The 26,913-nt window shown below is 42.9% G+C and overlaps 1 protein-coding gene across 2 annotated transcripts in view; it reads right to left on the bottom strand.

Annotated features, from left to right (window-relative positions):
• AKAP1 (A-kinase anchoring protein 1) overlaps positions 1-26,913 on the bottom strand; it is a 93,635-nt gene that overhangs the window by 8,838 nt on the left and 57,884 nt on the right. For both annotated transcript variants that reach the window (XM_070735261.1, XM_070735263.1), the window contains 7 exons: positions 19,044-19,170; positions 15,907-16,034; positions 13,145-13,322; positions 10,983-11,133; positions 8,078-8,145; positions 6,099-6,172; positions 1,340-1,405 (listed from right to left, as the gene is read on the bottom strand). In XM_070735261.1, the coding sequence (XP_070591362.1) occupies positions 1,340-1,405; positions 6,099-6,172; positions 8,078-8,145; positions 10,983-11,133; positions 13,145-13,322; positions 15,907-16,034; positions 19,044-19,170 (792 nt within the window). The remainder of the gene's footprint in view (positions 1-1,339; positions 1,406-6,098; positions 6,173-8,077; positions 8,146-10,982; positions 11,134-13,144; positions 13,323-15,906; positions 16,035-19,043; positions 19,171-26,913) is intronic.

The raw sequence follows: 26,913 nt of genomic DNA, 5'->3' as shown, positions 1-26,913 counted from the left end.
ATGAATTCCATAAACCAATGATTGGTCCATGTGATGAACTTGTGGGTTTGGGGACGAGGGGTGAACCTTAACCTTAACCTGGGTGGGGTACTGGAAGGAAGGGAGTATCGGGATAATGTCAGCTCTCCAAATAGCATCTGAGAAATAAATCAGATTCCAGTCCATTCTCACCCAAGGTTCGATTTATTAACAGAACCACTGCAGCCATCCCGATATTAACTTCTTTCCAGTAACCCACCCAGGTTAAGGGTCACCTCTCGTCCCCACACCCACAAGTTCATCATGTGGACCAGTCGAGTTGCGGGAATTCCACCGACCTCCTTCATACATCCACTGCTGCAGAACAAAGGATGACCTTGGACTCTGAGAAAGGAATTTGTTGTGGCTAGTAACTTTCCCTCTCATGCAACCATTCCTCCCAATTCCCGTAATAACTGTGGCAGGCTGAAGTCTCTAACTCCAAATGATGGCTTCGGCCTGGCAGTATAGTTGTTACTCTTTCTATGTCTACACAACATCCCCAAAGAATAGCACCCTACTAAGAAGAGGGGCGGCATACAAATCCAATCAATCAATCAATCAATCAATCAATCAATAGATAAATAGATAGATAGATGAATAGATAAATAAACAAATAAATTAAATAAATTAAATAAATAAATAAATAAAACAAATAAACAAATAAATAAAATAAATAAATTAAATTAAACAAATAAATTAAATAAATAAATTAAATTAAATAAATAAATTATAAACAAATAAACAAACAAATAAATAAATAAGTCTACTAATGCACATTTTCCCATAGGATCTCTCCTGCTTGCAGTTAAAAATCATCTACCTTTGTTTCCCCGAAAATAAGACAGCGTCTTATATTAATTGTTGCTCCCAAAGATGTGCTATGTCTTATTTTCAGGGGATGCCTTATTTCAATGAAGAAGAATTTACATTTATTGCTGAACAACAAAAAAAAAGAACATTTATTATATACTGTACAGCAGTTGTCATCACAAACCAGCATAACCAGACAAACTGTGAATCCTATCAAGAATTTCTACCATACCGTTATTTCCATGTACAACAATTATACTTTCTTCAAATATATGTTATATATGTTCTGTTTGGAAATGCTGCAAAACGAAACGTCTCCTATGTCTTACTTTCAGGGGATGCCTTATATTAGCCAATTCTACGAAACCTCTCCTGTGTCTTACTTTCGGGGGTGACTTATTTTCGGGGAAACAGAGTATGTCATTGTAAAGAGTGTGCTGGGTGATTTAATTCTGGGATCACTGGATGACACATGATGGACCCGTTCCCCCAAAATTGATCTACGTACCTCATCTCCTAACATGCTCCACAGTTGTATTAGTGGCAAGCCCGTTACACTGTCGTAATTTGTAACCTACAAATAAGAGAAGTCAGTTAATACCTACCAATAGTCAATCAGGCACAAAGAATCTGGGCAATTTGTAAGGTGGAGGCATAGAAGATTAATTCAAGCACATGCCGAAGAATTTGGTCAACTAAAGGTTGGCACAAGATAAGGGTCAATGGGATTCGGGAGGGGTTGGACTTGGAGTGGTTGTGGGAATGCAACAACTCCAAGCTGATGATGCATTCAACTCCACCTCCCTCCAGCTTTGCCTGCCCCTTCTCCGACAGGTGTCTCCTTGAGCCACTACATTAGACAGGTTGGAATGGGTCTTCCTATATCAGGGGCCTCCAACCTTGTCAACTTTAAGACTTGTGGACTTCAACTCCCAGGATTCCTCAGCCAGTTTATACCACTTGGAACATTCATAGAAACATAGAAGACTGACAGCAGAAAGAGACCTCATGGTCCATCTAGTCTGCCCTTATACTATTTCCTGTATTTTATCTTACAATGGCTATATGTTTATCCCAGGCATGTTTAAATTCAGTTACTGTGGATTTACCAACCACGTCTGCTGGAAGTTAGTTCCAAGGATCTACTACTCTTTCAGTAAAATAATATTTTCTCATGTTGCTTTTGATCTTTCCCCCAACTAACTTCAGATTGTGTCCCCTTGTTCCTGTGTTCACTTTCCTATTGAAAACACTTCCCTCCTGAACCTTATTTAACCCTTTAACATATTTAAATGTTTTGATCGTGTCCCCCCCTTTTCCTTCTGTCCTCCAGACTATACAGATTGAGTTCATTAAGTCTTTCCTGATACGTTTTATGGTTAAGACCTTTCACCATTCTTGTACCCCGTCTTTAGACCCGTTCAATTTTGTCAATATCTTTTTGTAGGTGAGGTCTCCAGAACTGAACACAGTATTCCAAATGTGGTCTCACCAGCGCTCTATATAGTGGGATCATAATCTCCCTCTTCCTGCTTGTTATACCTCTAGCTATGCAGCCAAGCATCCTACTTGCTTTTCCTACCGCCCGACCACACTGCTCACCCATTTTGAGACTGTCAGAAATCACTACCCCTAAATCCTTCTCTTTTGAAGTTTTTGCTAACACAGAACTGCCAATACAATACTCCGATTGAGGATTCCTTTTGCCTAAGTGCATTATTTTACATTTGGAAACATTAAACTGCAGTTTCCTCTTAAAAACACTTCCCTCCTGAACCTTATTTAACCCTTTGACATATTTAAATGTTTCGATCATGTCCCCCCCTTTTCCTTCTGTCCTCCAGACTATACAGATTGAGTTCATGAAGTCTTTCCTGATACGTTTTATGCTTAAGACCTTCCACCATTCTTGTAGCCGTTCAATTTTGTCAATATCTTTTTATATTCCAGATACTTTTCAAGGGTAGAACACAACGCCATAGTCCAAATAGTAGTTTGTGAAGAATAGCTTCTTCATTTATTTGTATTCTGCCTTTATTAATTTTGCAAATATCTCAAGGCAGCAACCCAACTCGCCTTTCTCCTATTTTCCTTAAAACAATGATTTTGTGTGATGAGTTGGACTCAGAGAGAGAAGGGACTGGGCCAAAGTCACCTTGCCAATTTTCATGGATGAAGTGGGACTAGAATTCATCATCTCCCACTTTCTAGCCTGGTGCCTTAAGCGGTTAGACCAGGGGTCTCCCACTTGGCAACTTTAAGGCTTGTGGACTTCAACTCCCAGAGTTCATCAGTGTTTTGCGGAAGGAACTCTGGGAGCTGAAGTCCACAAGTCTTAAAGTCGCCAAGGTTGGAGGCCCCTAAACTTTATAAACACCAAACTGAGTTTGAACAAGCCAAGGGCAGGCTTGATGGCAAATGCTGTTGAACATCAGCTCTGATCACTGAGAAATCAAGAAATGTGGAGAAGTGACACGGTTATAGAGCCATGTACCTCTTTTTATTTGGGAACATAAGGAAATGGGGATAATTACACATACATGTCAAGTGATACATCCAATAACATAACTTCAAACATATCTTTCAGTTCTTCCTATTCCCACAGATATCACAAAACTATTTCCTAGAAACTCTTCCTAAAAGCAGATGTTTCTCACACCTAATTTCTCTGAAGCCTTCTACCTTATCACAACAAATCTTCCTTAATCACCCTCTTGGCCTGTGTATGCTTCAGGCAATGTAAATCTCCCCCTTTGATCATATAACTTGAAGTAAACTTTGTTTATTAGTGCGATGTTTATTGAGCCCTTTTGTTTCACTTAATGCACTTGGGCAAAAGGAATCCTCAATCTGAGTATTGTATTGGCAGAGATTATGATCACGCTATATAGAGCGCTGGTGAGACCACATTTGGAATACTGTGTTCAGTTCTGGAGACCTCACCTACAAAGAGATATTGACAAAATTGAATGGGTCCAAAGACGGGCTACAAGAATGGTGGAAGGTCTTAAGCATAAAACGTATCAGGAAAGACTTAATGAACTCAATCTGTATAGTCTGGAGGACAGAAGGAAAAGGGGTGACATGATCGAAACATTTAAATATATTAAAGGGTTAAATAAGGTCCAGGAGGGAAGTGTTTTTAATAGGAAAGTGAACACAAGAACAAGGGGACACAATCTGAAGTTAGTTGGGGGAAAGATCAAAAGCAACATGAGAAAATATTATTTTACTGAAAGAGTAGTAGATCCTTGGAACAAACTTCCAGCAGACGTGGTGGATAAATCCACAGTAACTGAATTTAAACATGCCTGGGATAAACATATATCCATCCTAAGATAAAATACAGAAAATAGTATAAGGAAAGACTAGATGGACCATGAGGTCTTTTTCTGCCGTCAGACATCTATGTTTCTATGTTTCCCTGTTGTAATTACCAGGAATGCAGACTAGGCAAGTTTAGTGCCCTCCTATCCTGGATTATAATAGGCAGATCATTTTTATGCTAGAGGTCCAGATACAGTGGTACCTCAAGATACGAACCCCTCGTCTTACGAACAACTCGTTCAGAAAAAATTTGCCTCTTCTTACGAACTTTTTTCGAGTTATGAACGCCAAACCCGAACTTCCGGGTTCCGCGTTCGGGAGGCTGCTGGGAAGCCCCCCGGCTGTTTTAAAAGGTGACCGCCGGGCTGGGGGGCTTCCCAGCAACCCCCCGAACCCCGAACCCGGAGGTTCGGCAAAAGTTCGGGGTTCGGGAGGTTGCTGGGAAGCCTCCCAGCCCGGCGGTCACCTTTTAAAACAGCTGGGCGGCTTTCCAGCAGCCTCCCGAAGCCGAACGCCAAACATTCGGAGGCTGCTGGAAAGTCCTACTTCTCCCCCCCCAGCCAAAACCCCAAAGCCTGTTTGCTGCCACACGATTTAGCCAGGACAGGAGCGAAGTGACGTGGAGGAATGGGGAGCTGAAACCGGGCGGTTTCAGCTTTCCATCCCTTCACGTCCCTTCGCCGCTAAATCGTGTGGCAGCAAACATGCTTTGGGGATTTGGCTGGGGGGGAGAAGTAGGACCTTCCTAACTCCCTCCTCCCCAGCCAAACCCCCAAAGCATGTTTGCTGCCACACGATTGAGCGGCGAAGTGACGTGAAGGGATGGAAAGCTGAAACCGCCCGGTTTCAGCTCCCCATTCCTCCACGTCACTTCGCTCCTGTCCTGGCTAAATCGTGTGGCAGCAAACAGGCTTTGGGGTTTTGGCTGGGGGGGAGGGAGTTAGGAAGGTCCTACTGCCTCCTCCCCCAGCCAAAAACACAAAGCCAGGCAGCCTCCAGCCGCCAAAGGAGCCTCCTGATTCTCCCCGCTTCTCTGTCCCGCTCATTGCCCGTGTCTGGCAGAAGCTGCTGCCCGATTGCTCTTAGCCGGCGGGATGCAAAGTGCTGGGGTGGGGGTGGGGGTCCTGACAGCCCCCCCACCCCAATGCGAGCGGCGGGGAGTCACCCATGGCCGGCAGAAGATCGCTCTTGCTGACCTGATGCCTCGCGGTGAAGCCGGGCAAGAGCGATCTTCTGCCGGCCATGGGCGACTCCCCGCCGCTCGCCCATGGCCGGCAGAAGATCACTCTTGCCCGGCTTCCCCGCGAGGCAGCAGGTCAGCATCCTTGGCGGGCGAGCGGTGGGGAAGCCGGCAGCTGTGGCAGCTGCTGCAAGAGGCTTCCCTGCCTCCTCAAAGCAGCCCCCCAAACCCGAACTTTTGCTGAGAAGCCCCGCCGCCCGGCTGTCACCTTTTAAAACAGCCGGGGGGCTTCTCAGCAGCCTCCCAACGCCGAACCCGGAAGTTCGGGTTTGGCGTTCGGGTTCAGGAGGCTGCTGGGAACCCCCCCCCCCCCCCCGCTGTTTTAAAAGGTGACAGCCGGGCGGCAGCGTTTTTTTTGTGGGTTTTTTTTTGTTGTTGCACGGATTAATTGACTTTACATTGTTTCCTATGGGAAACAATGTTTCGTCTTACGAACCTTTCGTCTTAAGAATCTCCTCCTTGCACCAATTAAGTTCATATCATGAGGTATTACTGTATATATAATTATAATACAATCCTATTCTAACATTATGCTATACTGCAACCTCCACAAAGTGACCGTTTCTTACTCATTTGACATTCATGTCCTCCTCCTTCGTTAACAGGAAGAAAAAAGGAATTCTCAGCACAAATGCCCCCCCCCCCCCCGTGTTAATTAAAACAAAGCAGCTACACGCAACTCATCAGTTGTTACGCTTACCTGTGCAAGTAAGGGTGTGCCCCTGGTCATTTCACTAACAGCCGTGTCAGCTTCCGATGAGAACTGATTATCATCTTCAATAGAAAGGAGGGGAGAGAAAAAATAACCATTATTCAAAGTGATCCCTGAATCCAGAACAAAATGAAGCAATACAGAAACCCTTCCAAATCTTTCCACTGGGTTATTCATTATTATTATTATTATTATTATTGTTGTTTATTACATTTGTATGCCACCCCTCTCCGTAGACTCGGGGCGGCTCACAGAAATAGTAGAAAACAATGTAAAATACAAATCTAATATTTTTAAAAAAACAAAAAACTAAAAAAACATAATTTAAAAAACATATACACAACATATCATACATGCCCTCATCACCTCGAGGTTCGACTACTGTAATGCTCTCTACATGGGGCTACCTTTGAAAAGTGTTCGGAAACTTCAGATCGTGCAGAATGCAGCTGCGAGAGCAGTCATGGGCTTACCTAGGTATGCCCATGTTTCACCAACACTCCGCAGTCTGCATTGGTTGCTGATCAACTTCTGGTCACAATTCAAAGTGTTGGTTATGACCTTTAAAGCCCTTCATGGCACTGGACCAGAATATCTCCGAGACCGCCTGCTGCCGCACGAATCCCAGCGACCGATTAGGTCCCACAGACTGGGCCTTCTCCAGGTCCCATCAACTAAACAATGTCGGTTGGCGGGCCCCAGGAGAAGAGCCTTATCTGTGGCGGTCCCGGCTCTCTGGAATCAACTCCCCCCAGAGATTAGAACTGCCCCTACTCTCCTTGCCTTTCGTAAACTCCTTAAGACCCACCTCTGTCGTCAGGCATGGGGGAACTGAAACATCTCCCCCGGGCAGATACAATTTATGAATGGTATGTTTGTATGTATGTGTGTTTAGAATATGGGGTCTTTTAAATATTTTTAAACAGTAATTTAGATTTGTTGTAGATCGTTTTTTTTTTCACTTGTTGTGAGCCGCCCCGAGTCTGTGGAGAGGGGCGGCATACAAATCTAAATAATAAATAAAATAAATAAATAAACTATATAGGCCTGGGGAAGATGTCTCAGTTCCCCCATGCCTGACGGCAGAGGTGGTTCTTAAACAGTTTACAAAAGGCAAGGAGGGTGGGGGCAATCCTAATCTCCGGGGGGGAGCTGGTTCCAGAGGGTCGGGGCCGCCACAGAGAAGGCTCTTCCCCTGGGACCCGCCAGGTGACATTGTTTAGTCGACGGGACCCGGAGAAGGCCAACTCTGTGGGACCTAACTGGTCGCTGGGATTCGTGCGGCAGAAGTCGGTCTCGGAGATATTCTGGTCCGATGCCATGAAGGGCCTTTATAGGTTATAACCAATACTTTGAATTGTGACCGGAAACTGATCGGCAACCAATGCAGACTGCGGAGTGTTGGTGAAACATGGGCATACCTAGTGAAGCCCATGATTGCTCTCGCAGCTGCATTCTGCACGATCTGAAGTTTCCGAACACTTTTCAAAGGTAGCCCCATGTAGAGAGCATTACAGTAGTCGAACCTCAAGGTGATGAGGGCGTGAGTGACTGTGAGCAGTGACTCCCGGTCCAGATTATTGAATTACCGTCACATTCAATCGTTCCATTCAAGCAAGAAACACATCACAAGACTGGCAGTCCTTGACTTACAACCTTTCATTTAGCAACTGTTCAAAGTTACAGCAGGCCTGAACAAAGTGACTTACGACCCAAGTTTTTCATACTTACGAACCTTGCAGCAGCACCATGGTCACAAGACCGAAATATGGATGGTTGGCAACCGGCAGGTATTTATGACGGTTGTTTCATAATCATGGCAAGAAAGGTCGTGGTGCTTCACAACTCTCTCGCTTAGCAACAGAAATGTTGGTTTCAACTGTGGTGGTTATAAGTCGAGGACTACCCGTAATAAAATCCTAAGCCGCAAGGATAGACCCCTCTCTTTTAGGTTTCTAGATTACTACCTGGAAGTGGCACCACGTTGTCCAAAAGAACCTCAGCTCCTTGGAACGGCAGGGTTACAAAGTCAGACCTTTGAAAGAGAGAGAGAGAGAGAGAGGTAATAAGAAAATACAGTGATACCTTATCTTACGAACTTAATTGGTTCCGGGACGAGGTTCTTAAGGTGAAAAGTTTGTAAGACGAAACAATGTTTCCCATAAGAATCAATGGAAAAGTGATTAATGCGTGCAAGCCCAAAATTCACCCCTTTTGCCAGCCGAAGCGCCCGTTTTTGTGCTGCTGGGATTCTCCTGAGGCTCCCCTCCATGGGAAACCCCACCTCCGGACTTCCATGTTTTTGTGATGCTGCAAGGAAACCCCACTTCCAGACCTCTGTGTTTTTGCGATGCTGCGATTTCACTGAGGCTCCCCTCGCTGGGAAACCCCACCTCTGGACTTCCGTTGCCAGCGAAGCGTCCATTTTTGCACTGCTGGTATTTCCTGCTGGGATTCCCCTGCAGCATCACAAAAACATGGAAGTCCGGAGGTGGGGTTTCCCATGGAGGGGAGCCTCAGCGGAATCCCAGGAGCACAAAAACGGGTGCTTCGCTGGCAACAGAAGTCCAGAGGCAGGGCATCCCAGCGGCGGCGGTGGGTTTGTAAGGTGAAAATAGTTTGTAAGAAGAGGCAAAAAAATCTTAAACCCTGGGTTTGTATCTTGAAAAGTTTGTATAACGAGGCGTTTGTAAGACGAGGTATCACTGTAAATTTAAAAAAAAAATTAAAAATGTTTTTAAATGTTTTTAGTAGAAATTTAGATTTGTTGTAAACTGTTTTTTCACTTTGTTGTGAGCCGCCCCGAGTCTGCGGAGAGGGGTGGCATACAAATCTAAATAAACAAACATAAACATAAAAGAACACAGAAATTGTTTAGGTCAGTGATGGCGAAGCTTTTTTTCCCCTCGGGTACTGAAAGCGGATGTCCGTGAGCTATTCAATGCTTAGGGAGGGCGAAAACAGCCTCCCCCACCCTCTCGGAAGGCTGGAAACAGCCCATTTCCCAACTTCTGGCGGGCCTAGTTGGCCCGTTTTTCACCCTGCCCAGCAGTGTTCCCTCTAATTTTTTTGGGGGGGTGGGTGGAAAAGTATAGTGTCTGAGCGGCAGTCCCTTCGGGACTGGGCGACACAGAAATAATAAATAAACAAACAAACAAACAAACAAATAAATAAAAAACCCACCCTGTTTTGCCTCAAAATAAAATACTGTACTGTGTGTCTATAACAGTGAGCTCATAATAGGGCAACTCTATCAATATCAAAATGCCACTTAAATAGTTGAGCTAGTTTCAAACTAGATTTTGATTTTCTTTCTCTCTTCCTTACTCCCATTCTTTTTCTTTTTCTTTTCCTTCCTCTCTTTTTTCTATCTGTTTCTCTCTCTTCCTCTCTTCCTCTCTCTCTCCTTCCCTCTCACTCTTTCCCTCTCACTCTTTCCCTCTCGGCTTCTGGGCAGGTTTGGAAAACTCTGAGTTGATGATGATTTTTAAGTGAGCGATTGTTCACTGCTCAGCTTAGAGGGAACTATGCTGCCCAGGCTCCAGGAGCCTGGGAAAGGCAAAAATGCCATCCCAATCTCCCCGGAGTCCCTCCAGAAGCTGAAAATGCCCTCCCAGAGCCTCCGGCCAAAAGTCGGCCAAATGGTTTTCAAGATCAACGTACACCTAGCACGACTAAGCTAGAGTTTATTTATTTATTTTTCTTTTTTTGTCCAAGAGTTAAGTCGCAGAGGGTCGGGGTCGCCACAGAGAAGGCTCTTCCCCTGGGTCCTGCCAAACGGCATTGTTTAGTTGACGGGACCCGGAGAAGGTGGGACCTAACTGGTCGCTGGGATTCATGCGGCAGAAGACAGTTCCAGAAATATTCTGGTCCGATGCCATGAAGATGCCATGAAGTTTAGTGCCAGGGCGCATTTACACGCTGGCGAGCTAGCTAGTTTTTGGCTTTCACACAGGCTCTGAGAGGGTGTTTCCCCCCCAGATATCAGAGTTGCCCCCACCCTCCTTGCCTTTCATAAGCTCCTTAAAACCCACGTCTGTCGTCAGGCATGGGAGAACTGAGATATTCCCTTCCCCCTTGGCTTATAAAATTTATGCATGGTATGTCTGTAGGTATGATTGGTCTCTTAAATTAGGGTTTTTTAAATTAACTTAGATATTAGATTTGTTTATATTGTCTTATTATTGTTGTTAGCCGCCCCGAGTCTACGTAGAGGGGCGTCATACAAATCTAATTAATAAAAATAATAAAATAAATAAATAATAAACTAGGGCAACAGCTTGCGTGCTGGCAGATATAGCTCCGTGTGCCACCTGTGGCCCATGTGCCATAGGTTCGCCATCATTGAAATAAAGCAATGTACATTGAACAATAAGAGTAATGAATAATAATACATTTATTGTTATGTAAATATTATATTATACTGTATAATGGAATGACAAAACAGAATAATCGCAAAGCGTCCTATGTTTTTAATGTTTGTTTGTGTAAATAAAGAAACTTTTTAAAATTTAGAAAAAAAGAAAAAGAAAGCCAACATTTCAACAGCCACACTGTGTTACAGTCAAACTTTCCAGCTGATTCTTCCAGACCACTGATGTTCATCTATAGTTCAGATTTGTCCAACATTGGGCCCGTTAAGACCTATGGACTTCAACTCCCAGAATTCCCCAGCCAGCAAAGCTGACTGGGGAATTCTGGGAGTTGAAGTCCACAGGTCTTAAAGGGCCCAATGTTGAACAAACCTGCCTTAGTTGCAAGTGGAGAACCTGGAAGGAGTCTCCAAGGGTGAACCAAGGCCCAACTATTTTGACATTCGTAGAATTCAGGATGCCAACCACTCGGAGAGGAACTCCCGGCTATCTCCCTCACCTGATTTGTCTAAGCGTGTCAATCTTAACTCGTTCGTATCCACCATAATCCACATATCGGATTTCCACTTCACCGACCTCTTTGAAGTAGCCAATCACTTGTGCCCGCCACCACGCGCCTTCCACACCGGGTGTGGCACAGACGACGCCAACTGCAAAGCAGAAAAAATTGGAAACAATTCAGGATGCAACAACTTTTTAAGGAATAATGGGGTGAAAAATAAATAGAAGAGTGATGTAGAACAGCGGTGGGGAATGTTGGCCCTTTTATAACTTAGGGACTTCAACTCCCAGAATTCCTGAGCCAGTCAGTCATTGGTGGGCTTCAACTCCCAGAATTCCTTTTTCCCCCCAATAAATTTCATTAATTTTCATAAAATAGACAAAACTGACAAACATAACATTTAACATAAAAATGGGGTTGTATCTTCCCCGCTTATTCTAAAAGTAAAAATTTCAATACAGAAAAAAGAATACTTTAAAAAAGTAATTAAAATCAGCTTATTATTATAAATGAAAAGAAATTTGTTTAACTTTTTATAATAGGTCTTCATGCATAAACTAATTCTAACGTAATTCTAAAATCTTAACCCTACTAATTCTAATATAACACTTAAATCATATCTCTACTAATACAATTTTCTTATTTGTTTATTTGTTTGTTTTAAACATAGAAACATAGAAGTCTGACGGCAGAAAAAGACCTCATGGTCCATCTAGTCTGCCCTTATACTATTTTCTGTATTTTATCTTAGGATGGATATATGTTTATCCCAGGCATGTTTAAATTCAGTTACTGTGGATTTATCTACCACGTCTGCTGGAAGTTTGTTCCAAGGATCTACTACTCTTTCAGTAAAATAATATTTTCTCATGTTGCTTTTGATCTTTCCCCCAACTAACTTCAGATTGTGTCCCCTTGTTCTTGTGTTCACTTTCCTATTAAAAACACTTCCCTCCTGAACCTTATTTAACCCTTTAATATATTTAAATGTTTCGATCATGTCCCCCCTTTTCCTTCTGTCCTCCAGACTATACAGATTGAGTTCATTAAGTCTTTCCTGATACGTTTTATGCTTAAGACCTTCCACCATTCTTGTAGCCCGTCTTTGGACCCGTTCAATTTTGTCAATATCTTTTTGTAGGTGAGGTCTCCAGAACTGAACACAGTATTCCAAATGGGGTCTCACCAGTGCTCTATAAAGCGGGATCACAATGTCCCTCTTCCTGCTTGTTATACCTCTAGCTATGCAGCCAAGCATCCTACTTGCTTTCCCTACCGCCTGACTGCACTTTTTATTATTTCTTCTTATTTATCCATATATACACTTTGTTCCATATTTCATAAAATTCTGTTTCTTCTTGATCTTTTAACCGTCTTGTCATCATATCCATTTCAGCGCAATCTAATATTTTTTTAATGACTTCCTCTTCTTTGGGAATGTTTCCCCCTTTCCAATTTTGCGCATATATTATCCTGGCCGCGGTCAAAATGTGAATAACTAAATACAAAATTTCCTGGTGATTGGCCCAAAGTCACTCATCTGGCTTTTGTGCCTAAGGCGGGACTAGAACTCACCATCCCCTGGTGATTGGCCCAAAGTCACTCATCTGGCTTTTGTGCCTAAGGCGGGACTAGAATTTACAATCTCCTGGTGATTGGCCCAAAGTCACTCATCTGGCTTTTGTGCCTAAGGCGGGACTAGAATTTACAATCTCCTGGTGATTGGCCCAAAGTCACTCATCTGGCTTTCATGCCTAAGGCGGGACTAGAACTCACCGTCCCCTGGTGATTGGCCCAAAGTCACTCATCTGGCTTTCATGCCTAAGGCGGGACTAGAACTCACAATCTCCTGGTGACTGGCCCAAAGTGACTCATCTGGCTTTCATGCCTAAGGCGGGACTAGAATTTACAATCTCTTGGTGATTGGCCCAAAGTGACACATCTGGCTTTCATGCCTAAGGCGGGACTAGAACTCACAATGTCCTGGTTTCTACTGTGATGTCTTAACCACTAGACCAAACTGTCTCTCCTATAATAGCAAAAAGCCAGAAGGCTGAAGAAGGATTCTTTTCTGGTTCCATCTGGGTGTTAAAACCAACACTGGCTCCTCTATCTGTGGTGCAATGATCTGTATGGAAACCAAATCGGAGAAGACTTACCCTCTACTGGGGTTGGCATCGTAGGAATCCCAGGTTGGGAATAGCAAAGATACATCTGCTGATCTAGGCTACGAAGGACGTGGAAAGTGGGATGCGTGTGTTGTTGTACGAATAAGTGCCCGGCGTTGACTTGATTAACCACAATAACTTCTACTGTAACTCCATCAGGAAGCATGAGCTGCCACAGAAGAATGAAGAGAGACGTGTTTTCATGCACAAGTAACGGCATTTAATTCCCAAGCTACACAGATTATAACACTGTACGGAAACGAGAGCAGGGTTAAACAACTTGCTACCTTTTGTACTGCATTGATTATGACATCGTAAGTTAGCATGGTAACTTCGCTCAAGGGGATGAGATATTGAACGTTGTGTAAATCACTTCAAGGAGACAATGTTGCTCATCCGTCATATAACTTGTCAGCTGCCACCCGTTCTGCCCCAGCTACGAACCACAAAGGACCCAGCACACACACAAATTCAGCCCAAACCTTTGTTTGCTAAATTAAAGAATGCTAATGAGTTTTCTCAGTAGTCGGCAAATATAGTGTAAAACAGTCCTTGCTGAACATTGTCTGTTAATTCAAGTTCATTAACAGCCAGCACGTATCCATGAAATAATAATAATTAATAATAATAATAATTTATTAGATTTGTATGCCGCCCCTCTCTGAAGACTTGAGGCGGCTCACAACACAATACACAATGTACAAATCCAATATTAAAAAACAGATTAAAACCCTTATCGTAAAAATTAATCACACAACCCAAGCAAATTATACACAAATCATAGTAGCTAAGGAGAATATCAACTTCCCCAAGCCTGGCGACATAGGTGGGTTTTTAGGAGCTTGCGAAAGGCAAGGAGGGTGGGGGCAGGATGCCCTCCGGAGGCGGAAAATGCCTTCCCAGAGCCTCAGCAAAAGCTATTGGTCCCCCTCTCCTCTTTCTCTTTTCTTCACAGCTCCCTTGTTTTCTTTCTGAAAAGTTTTATTTCCTCTCTTTCTTCCCACTTCAACAGAACAGGCTGTTCTTGCCGCAGGTCTACACCCTGGCATAAGAGTTTCTGAAAATAGGCCGTGGGTGGCTGTTAGGACTACAAGTTCCCAACCTTTGCTACGCACAAGACAACTTCCCAAATCTGCATACATGCATTACAACCAATTTTGTTGTATACATGATGTAAAATGGCAGTGTTGCTTGTATCCTTATGATTTATATTAATATTGTTTCCTGATTATTTGTACCCTATGACAATCCTTGAGCATTGTACTTCTTTATTTCTTGACAAATGTATCTTTTCTTTTATCGATCCACAGCTCACATTAGAGAACCATCTTTCAGCTGTGGCGAGGGGGGCGTTTGCCCAGGTTCGCCTGGTGCACCAGTTGCAGCCCTATTTGGACCGGGACTCATTGCTCACAGTCACTCATGCCCTCATCACCTCGAGGCTCGACTACTGTAACGCTCTCTACATGGGGCTACCTTTGAAAAGTGTTCGGAAACTTCAGATCGTGCAGAATGCAGCTGCGAGAGCAATCATGGGCTTCCCTAAAATGCCCATGTCACACCAACACTCCGCAGTCTGCATTGGTTGCCGATCAATTTCCGGTCACAATTCAAAGTGTTGGTTATGACCTATAAAGCCCTTCAGGGCATCTGACCAGAATATCTCCGAGACCGCCTTCTGCTGCACGAATCCCAGCGACCGATTAGGTCCCACAGAGTCAGCCTTCTCTGGGTCCCGTCAACTAAACAATGTCGGTTGGCGGGCCCCAGGGGAAGAGCCTTCTCTGTGGCGGCCCCGACTCTCTGGAACCAGCTCCTCCCAGAGATTAGAACTGCCCCTACCCTCCTTGCCTTTCGTAAACTCCTCAAAACCCACCTTTGTCGTCAGGCATCGGGGAACTGAGATATCTCTCCCGGGCCTATATAATTTATGTATGGTATGTTTGTAGGTATGTCTGCTTAAAAATGGGGTTTTCTTAACTACTTTAAATTTTAAATTGTAAATTATTAGATTTGTTATGAATTGTTTTATTATGTTGTGAGCCGCCCCGAATCTACGGAAAGGGGCGGCATACAAATCTAATAAGTAAAATAAGGTCCCACAGAGTTGGCCTTCTCCGGGTCCCGTCGACTAAACAATGTTGTTTGGCGGGACCCAGGGGAAGAGCCTTCTTTGTGGCGGCCCCGACCCTTTGGAACCAACTCCCCCCAGATATCCGAGTTGCCCCCACCCCCCTTGCCTTTCGTAAGCTCCTTAAAACCCACCTCTGTCGTCAGGCATGGGGGAATTGAGACATATAAAATTTATGTATGGTATGTTAGTATGTATGATTGGTTTTTAAATTGGGGTTTTAAATTAACTTAAATATTAGATTTGTTTACATTGTATTATTATTGCTGTGAGCCGCCCCGAGTCTGCGGAGAGGGGCGGCATACAAATCTGATTAATAAAATAAAAAATAAAATAAATGTATCTAACTTTACACGTGTGTACAAGCCAGTTGGAGGTGGTCGTTGTTTCAACCTTTTAACCAAAGCTCTGGATTCTGTAGATGCTTCCACCTCCAAGAAAGAGTCATCAAGAAGACATCAGGCTAAGACTCTTTGAAATGGTCATTACAGGGATGGAGGCAAGGAAGCAAGGAACTGTGATCCTAACGCAACCCAACAACGGATGAATCAAAGTCCTTCCAAAGAGAGCAATCTCTAGTCTCATACTAAGATGGGACCCAGAATTTTGAGTGTGTGCTTACCCAGGAGGTCATGGGAAGGGAATGCAACGGCAACGGTGGGGGTGGGGGGGCGTAGATGTTGTTGAGACTCAAATCTTTGAACTTCTTTCCAATCAGGGTCAGTGCTTTGTCAACGTTTTGCTGAGAGCCTGCAGGAAAGGAAGGGGAGGAAGAAAACAGATTTTAGAAAAGAGACAAATGATTTGGAATATGGTGTCCAATTCTGGAGACCTCACCTACAAAAAGATATTGACGAGTCTATGGAGAGGGAAGGCATACAAATCTAATTATTATTACTGAATTTAAACATGCCTGGGATAAACATATATCCATTGTAAGATAAAATACAGGAAATAGTATAAAGGCAGACTAGATGGACCATGAGGTCTTTTTCTGCTGTCAGTCTTCTATGTTTCTATGTTTCTATTTTGCTTTGCAGCCTGTAGAGGAACAGCCAAGGCCAATATCTACATGAAATGAAGAATTCAATCTCTCGTAATGGTTTTCCATCTGGACCAGTATTTCTCAACCTGAACAAGTTTAAGACGGGTGGACTTCAACTCCCAGAATTCCTCAAAACTTCTGGGACTTGAAGTCCACCCATCATAAAGCTGCTCAAGTTAAGAAAGACGAATCTGGATCATTGTTAGCAATTGCAATTAATACCTATGCAGTGGTGCCTCGTCTTACGAACGCCTCTTCTAATGAACTTTTCGAGATACGAACCCGGTGTTTAAGATTTTTTTGCCTCTTCTTCCGAACTATTTTCACCTTACGAACACAAGCCGCTGTTGCTAGGATGAAGGGGTTTCTTTTTTTTTCTTTTTTGAAGAAAGAAAAGGGAGGGGCGGCTTGGAGATGGAAACAGTTTGCATTAACAAAGCTAGGAGAACGGAGTGCTTGCAGAGGCACTGAAAGGGTGTCTTTTGAAGAAAGAAAAGGGAGGGGCGGCTTGGAGATGGAAACAGTTTGCATTAACAAAGCTAGGAGAACGGAGTGTTTGCAGAGACACTGAAAGGGTGTCTTTTGAAGAAAGAAAAGGGAGGGGCGCCCCCTTGCCTTTCTTCCTTCCCACTCACCCTTTAGCCTAGCCTTGCTTCTTCCACCCGCCCCCTTTCGCTGCTCCTCCCTGCCCTCTGTTCGCCTCCCTTCTAAAGTTTGGGATTTTCCTGAAGGATTTGCACGCATTATTTGCTTTTCCATTGATTCCTATGGGAAACATTGTTTCGTCTTACAAACTTTTCACCTTAGGAAGCTTGTCCTGGAACCAATTAAGTTCGTAATACAAGGTATCACTGTATATAGTTTTACAGCCCTCTCTAAGCGGTTTGCAGAGTCAGCATCTTGCCGCCAACAATCTGGATTCTCATTTTACCAACCTTGGAAGGATGGAAGGCTGAGTCAACCTTGAACCGGTCAGAATTGATTCCCAGGCTGTGGGCAGAGTTTGCTTGCGTATTGCATTCTAACCACTGTGCCATCAGAGCCCCAATCTTCCGTAAAATCTTAATTTGAATGTCACTCCTCTTCCAATCAATGTAGAAGGGAGGACCATAGGGGTGGAGAATTCCCAGATTTGGTAAATCAAAATCAGTATTACTCAACAGTAGTAACTGATTAGATTAGATTAGATTTATATGCCGCCCCTCTCCGCAGACTCGGGGCGGCTCACAACAATGGTGAAGAACAGTACATAGTAAGTAACAAATCTAATATTTAAAAATCTAGATTACAGTTTTAGATTAAAAAGTCCAAAAAAGAAACCCCAGTATATAAAAAAACAACACACAATCGAATCATACACAAAAACTACACGGGCAAGGGGGAGATGTCTCAATTCCCCCATGCCTGACGGCAGAGGTGGGTTTTAAGAAGTTTACGAAAGGCAAGGAGGGTGGGGGCAATCCTGATCTCTGGGGGGAGCTGGTTCCAGAGGGTCGGAGCCACCACAGAGAAGGCTCTTCCCCTGGGTCCCGCCAGACGACATTGTTTAGTCGACGGGACCCGGAGAAGGCCAACTCTGTGGGACCTAACCGGTCACTGTGAGAGTGATCTTGGAATCCTAGTGGACAACCATTTAAATATGAGCCAGCAGTGTGCAGCAGATGCCAAAAAACCCAACACAGTTTTAGGCTGCATTGACAGAGGGTTAGATTCAAGATCACGTGAAGTGTTAATACCACTTTATAAGGCCTTGGTAAGGCCACACTTGGAATACTGCATGCAGTTTTGGTCGCCACAATGTAAAAAGGATTTGAGACTCTAGAAAGATTGTAAGAGACGAGCACAAAGATGATTAGGGGAATGCAGGCTAAAACATATGAAGAACAGTTGCAAGAACTGGGTATGTTTAGTCTGATGAAAAGAAGAACCAGGGGAGACATGATAACAGTGTTCCAATATCTCAGGGGTTGCCACAAAGGAGTCAACCTATTCTCCAAAGCCCCTGATGGTAGAACAAGAAGCAATGGGTGGAAACTAAACAAGGACAGAAGTAACCTAGAACTAAGGAGAAATTTCCTGACAATTAAAACAATTAATCAGTGGAACAACTTGCCTCCAGAAGTTGTGAATACTGCAACACTGGATGTTTTTAAGAAGATGTTGGATAACCATCTGTCTAAAGTAGTGTAGGGATTCCTGCCTAGGCAGGGAGTTGGACTAGAAGACCTCCAAGGTCCCTTCCAACTTTGTTGTTGTTATTATTATCATTACTGTTATTGTTATTGTTGTTATTTTGTTGTTGTTATTATATTATTATTATTATTATTATTATTATTATTAATTGGATTTGTATGCTGCCCCTCCCCGTAGACTCGGGGCGGCTAACAACAATGATAAAAACAGCATGTAACAATCCAATACTAAAACAACGAAAAAAACCCTTATTATAAAACCAAACATACACGCAAACATACCATGCATAAATTGTAAGGCCTAGGGGGAAAGAATATCTTCCCTAGGGGGAAGGAATATTATTATGACTGTTATTGTTATTATTGTTGCTGTTTTGCTGTTGTTGTTATTGTTGCTATTGTTCTTGTATTATTATTATTATTATTATTATTATTATTATTATTATTATTATTAAGTGTGCCATATTTTAAACTTGGGGTGACCTGTCCATTCAACATAGCCCTCCAGCAGATCCTACTCACCTTCTATATGGCAGATTTGGAAGTCCTGGGTATAAGGTAGTGTGGAAATGTAGATTTTGGCACCAGAGACTTGCTTCAGGAAGCTGACGTATCTCCCTTGTTTGCCTATCAGCCGTCCGACTAAGTGCTATAGGAAAAACAATGTGAGGTTAAAATATAATAAATAAAAGGACATATTTGTAGAAGTCTCATTCCGTAGATCAGAGAGGACCAAATGTATCAACTCTGGAACTACATAAACTTATTTATTTTTCAAATTAATGTCCAGATGATTTTCAGGCAGCATTGATAGCAAATATTTAGGCTGTATTGTTGCCTGGCTGCTGTTTTATCTTACTTATACATGTACAGTAGTACCCCTAGATACGAGCATAATTCGTTCCATAAGGGAGCTTGTATGTCGAGGCAACTCATATCTGGAACAAATAACTTTTTTCCCCTCTGAGATAACCAAAAGTAAGGATTCTTGCGCCACCTAGTGGATGCTCGGCTCGTATCCCGAATTTCAGCTTGGGACTGGAACAGAAATGTCTCTCCCCTCGTGGCTCGTATCTTGAAATACTCACATGTAGAGCAGCTCGTATCTAGAGGTACTACTGTAGTCCTGAACTTATGGCTTAGCAACCAAAGTTATGGCAGAATCCCCAAAAGGTACTTAGTTATGACGCCAGTTCCTTTTTCTTTGAAAAAGTTTTTTATTTTTTATCCTCTTATTTCTCATTTCATTCTTTTATAAAATCTTTACCTATATATTCTATATTTATCTTAATGCTTTAGTAGTTCAAGATTTCTTTTTTTACCATCAGCCCTTCCTATCTCATACAGCCCTTCCTTCTCTCTTCTTACCTTCCCTTTGTCTTTCTCCTTCTAAACCTACTTCCTCTCCTCTCTCCTTCTCCTCTTCCCTACTTTCCCTCCTGCCCTCTCTCTTCTCCTTTTCTTTCTTTCTTTCTTTCTTTCTTTCTTTCTTTCTTTCTTTCTTTCTTTCTTATAGAAACATAGAAGATTGACGGCAGAAAAAGACCTCATGGTCCATCTAGTCTGCCCTTATACTATTTCCTGTATTTTATCTTAGGATGGATATCTGTTTATCCCAGGCATGTTTAAATTCAGTTACTGTGGATTTACCAACCACTTCTGCTGGAAGTTTGTTCCAAGCATCTACTACTCTTTCAGTAAAATAATATTTTCCCACGTTGCTTCTGATCTTTCCCCCAACTAACCTCAGATTGTGCCCCCTTGTTCTTGTGTTCACTTTCCTATTAAAAACACTTCCCTCCTGAACCTTATTTAACCCTTTAACATATTTAAATGTTTCGATCATGTCCCCCCTTTTCCTTCTGTCCTCCAGACTATACAGATTGAGTTCATTAAGTCTTTCCCGATACATTTTATGCTTAAGACCTTCCACCATTCTTGTAGCCCGTCTTTAGACCCGTTCAATTTTGTCAATCTTTTTGTAGGTGAGGTCTCCAGAACTGAACACAGTATTCCAAATATGGTCTCACCAGCGCTCTATATAGCGGGATCACAATCTCCCTTTTCCTGCTTGTTACATCTCTAGCTATGCAGCCAAGCATCCTACTTGCTTTTCCTACTGCCCGACCATACTGCTCACCCATTTTGAGACTGTCAGAAATCACTACCCCATGATCCTTCTCTTCTGACGTTTTTGCTAACACAGAACTGCCAATGCAATACTCAGATTGAGGATTCCTTTTCCCCAAGTGCATTATTTTACATTTGGAAACATTAAACTGCAGTTTCCATTGCTTTGACCATTTATCTAGTAAAGCTAAATCATTTACCATATTACAGACCCCTCCAGGAATATCAACCCTATTGCACACTTTAGAGTCATCGGCAAATTTACCATCTTGAATTTTTTATAAAATAATAAAAGTGGAATAAAAAAGATCATAACTCATATCCCCCCAGTCCTTCAGGATTGGGTGGCATTGAAGTCAGAATGAATGAAAGAATGAATGAATGAATGAATGAATGAATGAATGAATGAATGACTTTAAAAAAAACCTTGCCATTCTTTGGACAACTTCCAATTAAGACCAGCACTTCTATCAGCTTGACTCCTTCCCAGAAAACTGTTTTTTTGTGGGGATGAGTCTTCTTGTCACAATCCACGGAGAAGGAATACGATGCCGGCGGCTACATTGGCCGGGTTCCTCGGTTCTTTTATTAAAATAAATAGAACAAGCTGGCATAAGTAAATGCCCTCCAGTTAAGCTCCACTCCCACAAGACACACCCATGTGGTTGCTTGATTGCTTGAGAAAAATGTGGTTTGTCACTGTCTCCTTAGAATTTTTCTGATTCCAAATCTGGCTACAGTTGTAGGATTATTTGGCTAACTCATAATTACAGCTAGTCCTCGACTTACAACAGTACACTTAGTGACCATTTGAAATTACAACCGCACTTTAAAAAGTAACTTATGAGCATCTTTCCCAAAGGTGCTTTCTACCCGCCCTTAAGAGGCAACTGGGCTTTCTGGTTTTTCTTTGAAGACATTTCGTTTCTCTTCCAAGAGGCTTCTTCAGTTCTGACTGGGTGGTGGAGAATGGAAAGATTTCTACTTGTTGCAGGCAGCTGGCCATTTGCAGCCTTACAAAGAGTCATTGAGGCTACTTGGAGGTTTATATATGTCCTCAGGACCACCTGAGTGGTGCAAATGGATGTGGAGCCTTCTTGGAACAGCTGAAAGGACAGTGTTGTTGGTCTGCCAGCGTGCCCCAACTGCCCGTAATTACAGGGTAATAGAATAGAATTTTATAGAATAGAATAGAATTTTATTGGCCAAGTGTGATTGGACACACAAGGAATTTGTCTTGGTGCATATGCTCTCAGCGTACATAAAATAAAATATACATTTGTCAAGAATCATATGGTACAACACTTAATGATTGTCATAGGGGTCAAATAAGCAATGAAGAAGCAATATTAATAAAAATCTTAGGATATAAGCAACAAGTTACAGTCATACAGTCAACATGGGAGGAAATGGGTGATAGGAATGATGAGAAAAACTAGTAGAAATAGAAGTGCAGATTTAGTAGAAAGTCTGACAGTGTTGAGGGAATTATTTGTTTAGTAGAGTGATGGCATTCGGGAAAAAACTGTTCTTGTGTCTAGTTGTCTTGGTGTGCAGTGCTCTGTAGCGACGTTTTGAGGGTAAGAGTTGAAACAATTTGTGTCCAGGATGTGAGGGGTCAGTAAATATTTTACCCGCCCTCTTTTTGACTCGTGCAGTATACAGGTCCTCAATGGAAGGCAGATTGGCAGCAATTGTTTTTTCTCCAATTCTGATTCTCCTCTGAAGTCTGTGTCGGTCCTGTTGGGTTGCAGCACCAAACCAGACAGTTATAGAGGTACTGTATATTTGCAAGTTCCTGATTGGTACACATAGGTCTTCACAGAAGCTGACATATGATGTTACAATATCTGTGAGTTCATCTAGATCTGAAGAGGTGTCTTTAAAAATATTCCAGTCTGTGCAGTCAAAGCAAGCCTGTAGCTTTAACTTTGCTTCCTCAGTCCAAGTCCTCACTGATTTAATTATTGGTTTTGTGGCTTTAAATCTTTGTTTGTAAGCAGGTACAAGGTGAATCATGCAATGATCAGAATGGCCCACAGCTGCTCTTGGTAAAGCCCTGTAAGCATTTTTTACAGCTGTGTAACAATGGTCTAAGATATTATTGCCTCTGGTGGGACAATTTACATGTTGAAAGTATTTTGGTAGCTCATCTCTTAAGTTTGCCTTGTTAAAATCTCCCAAAATAATGGCCAGTGAATCAGGGTATTTGGCTTCAGCCTCCATAATCTGATCAGCTAGGGTTTTTAGTGCCTTTTGTACAGATGCTTGGGGAGGGATGTAAATTGTAGAAATTAAGAAGGAATGAATCTCACAAGGAGAAAAAAAGGGTTTGCAATTAATAATTAAAGACTCCAAGTTTTCATCACAGAATTTTTGTATAATGGTGATGTCTTGAGACCAGCTGTTGTTGATATATATACATAAGCCTCCTCCCTTTCCCCCCCCCCCATAATTCTGCATTCCGATCAGCCCGAAAAATCTGAAAGCCCGGAAAATGCATACTTAGTCCAGAAAGACACACACCACACAATAGAAGGAAAACCAAAAGTTTTTTTCAACAGAAAAGCAGAAAAAACTCCCTTTTTAAATGTCAAAGGGATTTTCTGGTACACACAAAGCACAGTTAAATGCAATCCAATTTCTCACCCAGTAACTGGGAAATTGAGTCCAAATTCCAAAGTCCGGAAAGTCCACACACAGTCTTGAACAGGGAAACAGCAAAACCACGATCTTGACGAACTATGAATCAGATAAACTTCCACAAGGCTAAACCAGCACGCTGTTCTTTTTATCTGTAGCACTAATTACAGCAGCCCCACCCAACCACAGGTGGCCTCACTTATGTCCTGTAATAATCCTTCAGTTGTTCTCTCCTATGCATCACTCTACGCATGCGTGGATCTGTCATATGTTCTTGTTCAGAATCCAGGGATGATAAGGATGAATGATTTCCTCCTGGGCTGTTGGCCAAACTCCCCCCTTCCCTGCAACTCACGCTTCCTTCGTCAGAGGAGCCTTCGTCGGGAGATTTTATCGGGAGCAAAACAGGCCTATGGCATGTGGATGTTTCCCCCGCATCCACCTCCACATTCCTTTGGGCAGGAGCTGGGCCAGAGCCAACCACAACAGTTGTAGACTAGAGACAGATGATTGGATTGAATTAAATTTATTAGATTTGTATGCCACCCCTCTCCGAAGACTCGGGGCGGCTCACAACAAAGCAGCAATACAGTACAATACAAATCTAACATTAAAATTTAAAACTAAATTAAAATACATTGTCATAAAAACTCATTAACTACACAATCATACACACTTGGTCCAGCTAATCAATATAGAGGTTGGAAAAGGGGGGGGAGGTTAATCTCCCCACACCTGGTGGCAGAGATGGGTCTTTAGCATTTTGCGGAAGGTGAGGAGGGTAGGGGTAGTTCGAATCTCCGGGGGGAGGTGATTCCAGAGGGCTGGGGCTGCCACAGAGAAGGCTCTTCCCCTGGGTCCCACCAGACGGCATTGTTTAGTCCGGGATCCAGAGAAGGCCAACTCTGTGGGACCTAATCAGCTGTTGGGATTCGTGCGGCAGCAAGCGGTCTCATAGGTATTATGGTCCGATGCCACGTAGGGCTTTATAGGTCATTACCAACACTTTGAATTGTGACCAGAAACTGATCAGCAGCCAGTGCAAGCCGCGTAGTGATGACGTGATGATGTCATATCTTTCCCCCTCTGTTGAAAGAGGGCTGTTCGATTTTGACATAGATGGCCTCTTTAAGCCCTCTTTCAAGCCAGCAATCCCCTCTGTCCAAAATGTGGACTTGTTGTCTTTAAAAGGAAATACAAAATACAAACTTGGAGGAAACAAACTTGTAAAGGACCGTCACTCTGTCAAAAACTTTGGAGTACTCATATCCAATGTCCTAAGTGCTAGAGCTCAATGTAACAACATTGCCAAAAAAGGACTAAGATTTGTTAATCTAGTCTTACGTAGCTTCTTCTCTGGCAATATTAACCAGAGTTTACAAAACAATTGTTAGACCAATTTTGGAATACAGCTCACATGTCTGGAACCCACACTGCATTTCAGACATTAATACAATCGAGAATTCATCCAGACTTGAAATACTGGAATTAGACAATTTACAACTACGTCGCCTCCGATCTGATCTAAATGTACTTCATAATATCATATACCAAAACGTCCTTTCTGTTAATGACTACTTCACCTTCAACTGCAGCAATACACGAGCACGAAATAGATTCAAACTCAATGTAAACCGCTCCAAACTCGACTGCAGAAAATACGACTTCAGCAATAGAATGATCAATGCCTGGAACGCACTACCCGACTCTGTGATTTCTTCCCCAAACCCCAAAAACTTTAACCTTAGATTGTCTACAGTTGACCTCTCCCCATTTCTAAGAGGTCTGTAAGGGGCGTGCATAAGCGCACCACTGTGCCTACCATCCCTGTCTTATTGCCCTCTTTTATCGTTATTTTTTACTTATGTTTATACAAACTACTACTATCCTTTACATGTTTGATAGACAGACAGCAGACAAGACAGACAAACAAACAAATAAAAGAGTGGCCCATGTCTTTTACATGCAGATGGACTTTTGAATCTAGTCCTGAGGTGTTTGTTCTCCTGAAAAACCAGAAAGTCCAGTTGCCTCTTAGAACAAAAACATATAAGCACCTTTGGGACAACCATCACCTAGATCAGTGATTTTCAACCTTTTTTGAGCCGCGACACATTTTTTACATTTACAAAATCCTGGGGCACACCAACCAAAATGACACAAAATGACACTCTAACACAGTACATATTATACATATAGTTGATAATATAGGTTCTAAGCCCAAGCGGGGACCTTCCTGGGTGTGGATGAGAGGCGGCCTGCTATTGGTTCATTGCTAGTGGTCGGGATGAATCCTAGAAGGTGATTGGCCAGTGAGCATTTCCTGTGCCTCCACTCTTCCTGTCGCTGATAGCTGGAGGGATTGTGAGGGGAATGTTTATGTTCAGATGGAGGCAACTGGCAGCAGGCCGGATAAATGGCCTCGCACGCGGGCCGTAGTTTGGGGACCCATGTTTGGGGACACCTGACTGTGTGCTGCGGCACACTGGTTGAAAAACACTGACCTAGATGACTGAGAATCTCCATAGATACTTATGAGCGTCTTTCAACACGTATGATCACTTGCAGCACCTCATGATAAAAATCCAGATGCTTGGAAACTGACTGGCATTTATGACAGTTGCAATGCCTTGGGGCCACCACCTTTGGACAAGCAAAGTCAGTGGGGAAAATTACCTGGTTTGGGTGATGGAATGATTGCAAGAAAAACAAGCAAGCCGGGTTCATTTAACTGGGTTAACTTAACAATTGCAGATATTCACTTAACAACTGCAGCAAGAGAGGAGACAGATGGCAAAAATAAGAACCTAAGAAACTAATAAGAGCCATGCTGAATCAGGCCAAAGCCCATCAAGTGCAGCATTCTGTGTCACACAGTGGCCCAACAATTGTCCATGGGGATCTTGAGTAGAAAGAGAAGGCAAGATCCTCCATTTCCCCTGACCCCCATAAAAAGGTACCCAAGGGAATCCTGCCTGCCTCAACCAACATAGAGGCGGCACATGGACATTTGTTTCAATAACTACCAATACACTTGGCATCCATGAATTTGTCTAATCCTGCCTTAAAGTGATGGTAAATGTCTCTAGCGCAGTGGTTTTCAACCTGGGGGTCGGGACCCCTTTGGGGGTTGAACAACTGTTTCACAGGGGTCGCCTAAGACCATGGGAAAAGACAAATTTCCCATGGTGTTTAGGAACTAAAGCTTCTATTCTGGTGCCTTGCAATCCGACCAATCAGGCATTTACAGTGGGGGTGTCCCTCTGACCTTCCTGACAACCAGGTCAAAACTCTGTTGGGAGAATTGATGCTAGACTTAGGGCTGGGGGTCACCACAACACGAGGAACTGTATTAAGGGGTCGCGGCATTAGAAAGGATGAGAACCACTGCGTCCAGAGATTCTCAGTCATCGAGGTCATGGTTGTCCCAAAGGCAGTGTTCCCTCTAATTTTTTTTTGGGGTGGGCGGAAAAGTATAGTGTCTGAGCAGCAGTCCCTTCGGGACTGGGTGGCACAGAAATAAATAAATAAATAAATAAACAAACAAACAAACAAACAAACAAATAAAAAACCCACCCTGTTTTGCCTCAGAGAATTTCAAAATAAAATACTGTACTGT

The sequence above is a fragment of the Erythrolamprus reginae genome, chromosome 1 (assembly GCF_031021105.1).
Source record: "Erythrolamprus reginae isolate rEryReg1 chromosome 1, rEryReg1.hap1, whole genome shotgun sequence".
NCBI classification, from domain to species: Eukaryota; Metazoa; Chordata; class Lepidosauria; order Squamata; family Dipsadidae; genus Erythrolamprus; species Erythrolamprus reginae.
The sequence above is the reverse complement of the archived record's forward strand: the minus strand, read 5'-3'. Positions and strand labels throughout refer to the sequence as shown.